The sequence below is a fragment of the Sebastes umbrosus genome, chromosome 15 (genome assembly GCF_015220745.1).
Source record: "Sebastes umbrosus isolate fSebUmb1 chromosome 15, fSebUmb1.pri, whole genome shotgun sequence".
NCBI classification, from domain to species: Eukaryota; Metazoa; Chordata; class Actinopteri; order Perciformes; family Sebastidae; genus Sebastes; species Sebastes umbrosus.
Genome location: NC_051283.1, coordinates 11876120 through 11883924, shown reverse-complemented (window position 1 = coordinate 11883924; position 7805 = coordinate 11876120). Strand labels below are relative to the sequence as shown.

Here is a 7805-nt window from a genome sequence, read left to right as displayed (position 1 = left end):
ATCACTGCAAACAAGCGATTTCTGTAACTCTCAATGAGACTTCTGCACCTGTCGACAGGTATGTTGGCCCACTCCTCTTGAGCAAACTGCTCCAGCTGTCTCAGGTTTGAAGGGTGCCTTCTTCAGATTGCATGTTTCAGCTCCTTCCACAGATGTTCAATAGGATTTAGATCAGGGCGCATAGAAGGCCACTTCAGAACAGTCCAATGTTTTGTTCTTAGCCATTCTTGGGTGTTTTTAGCTGTGTGTTTTGGGTCATTATCCTGTTGGAGGACCCATGACCTGCGACGGAGACCAAGCTTTCTGACACTGGGCAGCATATTTCGCTCCAGAATGCCTTGATAGTCTTGAGATTTCATTGTACCCGGCACAGATTCAAGACACCCTGTGCCAGATGCAGCAAAGCAGCCCCAGAACATAACCGAGCCTCCTCCATGTTTCACTGTAGGTACAGTGTTCTTTTCTTTGTATGCTTCATTTTTGCGTCTGTAAACATAGAGCTGATTTGACTTGCCAAAAAGCTCCAGTTTTGTCTCATCTGTCCAAAGGACATTCTCCCAGAAGCTTTGTGGCTTGTCAATATGCATTTTGGCATATTCCAGTCTCGCTTTTTTATGATTTGCTTTCAACAGTGGTGTCCTCCTCGGTCGTCTTCCATTAAGTCCACTTTGGCTCAAACAGCGACAGATGGTGCGATCTAACACTGATGTACCTTGACCTTGGAGTTCACCTCTAATCTCTTTGGAAGTTGTTCTGGGCTCTTTGGTTACCATTCGTATTATCCGTCTCTTCAATTTGTCATCAATTTTCCTCTTGCGGCCACGTCCAGGGAGGTTGGCTACAGTCCCGTGGACCTTAAACTTCTGAATAATATGTGCAACTGTAGTCACAGGAACATCAAGCTGCTTGGAGATGGTCCTATAGCCTTTACCTTTAACATGCTTGTCAATAATTTTCTTTCTCATCTCCTGAGACAACTCTCTCCTTAGCTTTCTGTGGTCCATGTTCAGTGTGGTACACACCATGATACCAAACAGCACAGTGACTACTTTTCACCCTTTAAATAGGCAGACTGACTGATTACAAGTTTGAAGACACCTGTGATGCTAATTACAGGACACACCTTAGTTTAACATGTCCCTATGGTCAAATTATTTTCAATCTTTTCTAGGGCTACCATCATTTTTGTCTAGGCCAGTTTCATCAGTTTGTTTTTTAAAATGATTCTGTTGAACCACAATTCAAAAGCAACAGCTGATTTTCATTAGTTAATTTTCAGTAAATTTTTATTTATTATTACTTTTGTCAGTTTCAAGTTATTTCAGTGACCATTGTGGGGTTTTCTTTCTTTAACGGAAGAGTACCAACAATTTTGCCTACGTCTGTATATATGTTTACACAGTCACATTGTGGGGACGCGCCTTCCTTTTGAGGAGTCCCCATAACATAAATCATTTTTCATACATTTTAGGGTGAAGACTTGGTTTAAGGTTAGGGTAAGGGATGGCAAGTAGCGATGTGTGTGTGTGTGTGTGCGTGTGTGTGCGTGGGTGTGTGTGTGTGTGTGAGAGAGAGAGAGAGAGAGAGAGAGAGCGAGAGAGAGAGAGAGAGAGAACATCAGGATTCAGGCTGTTCTCATACACCTTTCATAGCCTACGATAAGTAATGCACTCATGTATATCCCACAAAATCAATTTGTATGTAATCGCCATAATTATGAACAGGGAAGTATAAAGAGCAGTCAACGCCGTGGAGGGAGGAGGTCAGGGTGGGTAGTTGGGTCAAAAATGCCATTCGCCCAGGAGACCGGCGCTCATACCTAGTGTGAAACCATAAGTCAGCATTGATTTATTTGTTGCGTAACTTCCGTACTTAAGTGATGTCACTTACAGTGTAATTTTAACCCTAACCACAATCTTTTCCTAAACCTAACCAAGTATTTTTGTTGCCTAAATCTAACCAAGAAATTGACGCTGGACATTCATAGGAAAATGTATGATTAATGAAGAATAACTATTCATAAGATATCATGAGAACCATTGAGAATGCGTTGCAGAGTTAGAACAGCTGAGCTGACAGCAGCGACGCTTCATGTGGCCTGTTATCATCCACAGCTAAATATGTTCTCAAGTAAAAGCACCTTATTTCACACTTACAGTATGTACTTAGGTTATTGAACGAATGTTGTGAGCAGGTTTGCAGGTTTTAGGTTAACACACACACACACACACACACACACACACACTTTATGCATTTATTAATTTAATGTCTTTGATTTCTGCTAACATTAAAAATAAACCAGCTCTCAGAATCTTATTACACTTAATTTGAAAGGCATCATATTTTTTTGGTGTAGAAACACACAGATATTTTAATATCATTGCTCACCTAATACATAACACATATTCCTGTTACAAGTGGGTTAAAATAGGGCCCTGTGGATACTGACTTTTAAACGAATGAAGCAGGCTGAAAGCAAACTGATGTTCTTTCTGTTTTATTGCTTTTGTTTATACACAAAAGAGTCATCTGCAGAACAACATCTGTATGTGTGTGTGTGTGTGTGTGTGTGTGTGTGTGTGTGTGTGTAGAGCACTCCCTCAGGTCACACACTTCCTCAGGTTGAAGCCTGACACCGCATTGGCCAGTTTGGTAACTTTGGGAGGAGCAGGCAGGGTGATGGCACGCCTGAGATAGCAGCGGCGCCTAGAACCCAAAATCAATAACACCATCTTTAATCGTCCATCATAAATACAGCTGCCATCACATTATAAAATGCTACAATAGTGTCTGATTGATGATCAAGTTGAATGTTTTCCAGGTATTGTCTGAACTGTTAAAATTTCGTAAAAAAAATTATAATATTTGTGTTTATGGAAGTTTGAATGCATGCATATAGAATAATGTACCAGTAAGCTCTGTCTGAGAAGGTTTCATTGACGTAGGTGTAGAACTGGCAGTTAGTTTCCTCAGTACAGGTCCTCTGGCACGCGTCCGCATCGTCCATCAGCTCAAAACGAATGTCAGAACCTCGTAAATCGACGCCTTCATGTGCCACCGTAACCCACTCTGTTGAGCAGAGAGGAACAGGGTTAAACTACAGAAATACTTCACTAATAATAAACTTAAGGATAGATATAAATACAAGCGCTGAATGATTTTGGTCTTTGTACTAGATCGCATAAGAGTTTGTCACTCATCTATACATACAATGTTAGAGGAAAATGGGTGTTATCATTGTTTCTGAAATGATTGAACAATTGTGCCATTCAGTGAAAGTTGTCTTTTCATGAATACAGATGAAACATGAAGAAAAAGTCCAGCTTTGGCACAACATCTTCATCACATAGGGTCTTCTGTCATTCCACTAATGTTTTTAGACTTGTACTTCTGGCACAGAGCAAATAACATACTTTAAAAATAAAAACAACATAAAAACCTTAAAACATTTCACATAAAAGAGACAACAGACTTAAAACAAACAGCAGTGTCATTAAGTAACAGGATGTAGGAAGTACATTCAGTGCTCAATACTTAATCCTGTTTTTAGCATATATATATGCTTGTAAAATAATCTAGTTTAAAATGTCTCTGTAGCTCACACTAAGATGAGGGTCCAAAAATCTCGGTGAAAACTAAAAGCGTTTTCACCGAAAACGGTGCAGGTTCTGGGAAGGATGTATCGAATTTGTCCGCATGAACAGAGGTTGCAGCTACTGCTAGTCAGTATGAAACATAAATAAGGAGGCAGTTCTTTTAATATGGCCTGAATGTGTGCACTAAATTTTATGGGAATCCATTCATGATCGTTGAGACTTGAGATTTCCCTCAACTCAAAAGTCAGGGGATCACCAAAGTCATTAGGATGCATCATCTGCGAACCATGAATGTCTGTAGAAAATTTTGAGTCAATTCAACCAGTAGATACTGCAGCCCGTTCTCATTCCCAGGGCGTTAAATACCGAGGCTTTGTCACGGCCGTCAGCCGTCGGTGTTCGGTACCACCGCACACGGCACCCTTTAGCGCCGGTAAGAAACACACCGGGTGTTCCATTAACTACAGGGTAAAACTATCGGCGCCAACAGTAAACGCTCTGAGAAAGTGTGCCGGGAGTGTGGTGATGTAGTTTCAACAGAGACCAACCATGTAGTTCTTCTCTAAACCTAACTACAGTGGTTTTGTTGCCTAATCCTAAAGTGACGCCATGGGTAACTAGAGTGGTTTTGAAACCGAATATAAAGTTACACCAAGAAGGGGCATGACGCCAAGAACTGGTGGTAGCCTATGTGATGAGTTGGGAAGAGAGCCTGTTGGATGTTGAGATATTTCACTAAATAAGTAAAAACAAGAGTGACCGAGTGACCGAGTGACCGACAGACCGACTGACCGACTGACCGACCGATACATTTCCATCTATAGAATCATGCTGCTAGCATGGCTAAAAATAACAGGGGAAAGATACGTTAAGTTATTCAGTTAGTTGATCCACACACCCAAAGTAGTTTAGATGGTCTATGATGGTCTACTGAAAGCCTTTCTCACAGTTTTAGTGTTAATTAGTGATACATACTGGTGTCCAGCTGACAGAAGCGTGCCGGTATCCCAGATGTGACTCCATCTTTCGCTTTGATCACCATTTCATCTTTGTTGTACTTCAGGAAGCATTTGAAGTCAGCACTGCAAAAAAGACAGAAATAAAATGAAACCGTCAGGTAAGTTGCTGGAGCAACAATGACAGGCTGATATAACTCAGCACTTTCTAATTGCTCATTGTATTTGGACACATGAGAGAAGAAAAAGTTATATAATATTTGACTACCTGACAAAAGAGAAGTAGGTGCAGCTTGAATGAAAAGAGCACAAAACCTGACAGTGTTCAACAGAGACAGTAGGAAGAGCCAAGACGTCATTTCCTGGGATGTCGGTGCTTGGGAAAAGCTTGCCGTCACATGCTGTACAAAAACAAAGGTATTACAATAAGAGAGCATGCTAAACAACCTTCAGAATGTTTTCCTAATGCTTTTTCTATGAATGAATGAATGTTTGTGTACCTGTGCTAACATCTTGAGTTATCTCTAAGATGTGGGAGAATCCAGATACTAGACCAGCCTTTCTTTCTGGAGTAGGAGTTATTGGTACTGGCCAGCTGAATTTAAGATGACACTTGTACCTAAAACACAACAAGAAACAACATAGTTAGAGCCTATTCCATGTCGCCACCCTGCAGGTGCCAAAATCTTTCATCTTACTGGTTGGAATAAACCTTAGACTTGAAGGTACCATCACTGTTTATGTCCAGTGCATCCGAAGATGTAATAGCTAGTAGGAGAGGATAAAACAATTGAATTTCAACAGCAGTGTATGATCCAGTTTTACCTGATCTTCTCTGGTGTGAACACCCCATTTACAAAAGTAAAGAACTGACAGGACTGGTCCTGTGTGCAGGCTCTCTGACACTCCTCATAGTCTGCTGTGAACAACTGTCGGTAGTCTGCACCTGGGAAGTCCGTGTCGTGGTACACCTTAGGCAAACAAGGCTCTAGGATGTAGACAGAGTAAAGGAGTGTGACCATGCATCACTAATCAACAGTATTGGGAAGGTTACTTTTGAAATGTATTAGGTTACAGATTAATTACCCTGTTAAAAATGTAATAAGTAATGTAACTATTTTAATACATTAACCAATGTAATGTTACTTGTTACGTCTGATTCTTTTTTGATTACATTTCGAACACATGTATAAAACTGGGCAATAAAGCTGAGAATTTTTTTTTTTTTTCAAAAGTTCTTCAATAAAACTTAAATTGAGATTGGAACAAATCTACAGCATTAAATGTTATATTCCATATTTTAAGCTTTTTTAACCAAAAAATCATATATTTAGATGTAACCCCTTTGTAATCACCAACGTTTTGATTAGTAATTGTATATTAATTACATACTTTTCTTCTCAGTAACTGTAAATGATTACAATTACGTTTATGACGTAACTCCGTCACATGTAACTAATTACTCCTCAACACTGCTGGTTTAAAATGGTTGTGAGCCTACGTAGATCTGCGTTGCAGGGTTTCAGAGAAAATCCAGAGGTGACACCCAGTAGAGGAGTCCGAACATTGGGCTGTCCAGAGGACGTGGACTTGAGGTAGCAGTAGAAGTGCCTGCAGAGAGAGCAGATGGTTTGTGTGTGTGTGTGTGTGTGTGTGTGTGTGTGGGTGTGTGTGTGTGTGTGGTTGTGTGTGTGTGTTTGTGTGTGTGTGTTAGTGTCTTTGACTTAAAACTTTTAAAAAACTGAAAAGGAAAGTTGGTCATCTCAGTAAGTAAGACAAATAGTAAGTACCCATGAAAATTACATAATAATCAAATACAGCAGTTTTTAAAGATAACACCTCTAAAAGAGATTAGATAATAGATTTTTTCATTTATATTACATTTTGCATCCAGCACCTTCTCGATTTATGGTAGTGTACGGTAGCTCTGGATTTAAACACTTAAAATTCATACATTTTTGTGACCTTGGTTGGAATTTCTTTTTTGGTCCAACTTTCCAATTTTCAAAGATCAAAATGTATTTTGACCAAAAATTAAGTATTTACTTATGGAAATAAGTACTTACTTAAGAAATGAGTATTTACTTAAGGAAATAAATATTTACTTATGGAAATAAGTACTTTCTTAAGAAATATGTGTTTACTTATAGAGCTAAGTACTTACTTAAGAAATGAGTATTTACTTATAGAAATAAGTACTTACTTAAGAAATAAGTATTTTCTTATGGAAATAAGTACTTGCTTAAGAAATATGTGTTTACTTATAGAGCTAAGTACTTACTTAAGAAATAAGTATTTACTCTTGGAAATAAGTACTTACTTAAGAAATAAGTATTTTCAAATTAGTACTTACTTAATAAATAAGTATTTACTAATAGAAAGAAGTATGTACTTACTTAAGAAATAAGTATTTACTAATAGAAAGAAGTATGTACTTACTTAAGAAATAAGTATTTACTTATTTCTAATTACATGTGTACTGCTTGTTTTGTACCTGTTATCTCTGGTCCAGTCAGCCCGAATAAAGGTGAAGAATTGACAGGAGGGGTGCTGGGTGCAAAGCCTCTGACAGTGATCTGCATCAGCAGCGTAGATGAATTTGATGTCTGTTCCCGGAAAATCCACATTCCCTAGAAGCTCTTGATTACATTCTGAAGAAATGGGAAAAGGAAACACGCACATTTACATGTATAAATACACACATATTAAATACATTCTACCGCATGTAAGTGGTGAAACTACAATATATAATGTATGTATTACCTTGACCAAAGGAGAGGCTGCAGATAGACAGCAGACCCACCAAAATCAAATGTGTTCCCATCTTCTCAGTAAAGATTCTTGAAGCACAACTGCAGTAAAAGAGCTGGTTCTGCAACTGCACGTTGGTCAAAGGACTGTTTCGCAGTCCCCACATTTGTATGTTTGTCAATTTTATAGGTAGTCCCATACGAACTATGACCTCAGGTCTGTTGGCTTTTCAAAGTCCAGATTAAAATCAACATTTGGATGTTCTAACAGTGTTCTGTTTACTTTTGCCCTGCTCACCTATTCCCTACCTGAAATGTAAATGTGATCCAGTATGCATTTGTTTTTATGGCATGCTGAATCCTATCACTGCACTGATCAGGAAGGCCAGCTCTGTCCTGGGATGCCCCCTCCAGTGGAGGTGGTGGAAAAGAGGAGGATGATGGCTAAACTGTCATCCATGATGGAGTCTGACTCCCACCCCATACAGGACACTATCACAGCA

The 7805-nt window shown here is 39.1% G+C and overlaps 1 protein-coding gene across 1 annotated transcript; it reads right to left on the bottom strand.

Annotated features, from left to right (window-relative positions):
- Positions 1-2481: 2481 nt before the first annotated feature.
- On the bottom strand, positions 2482-7459 carry LOC119503490 (coagulation factor XI-like). Its single transcript, XM_037795315.1, has 9 exons — positions 7316-7459; positions 7047-7203; positions 6054-6163; positions 5378-5540; positions 5053-5171; positions 4821-4953; positions 4572-4678; positions 2910-3069; positions 2482-2706 (listed from the first exon to the last, which is right to left on the bottom strand). Exons 1-9 carry the CDS (start codon positions 7374-7376, stop codon positions 2601-2603), a joined length of 1116 nt encoding a protein of 371 aa, XP_037651243.1. The 5' UTR covers positions 7377-7459; the 3' UTR covers positions 2482-2600.
- Positions 7460-7805: the final 346 nt, after the last annotated feature.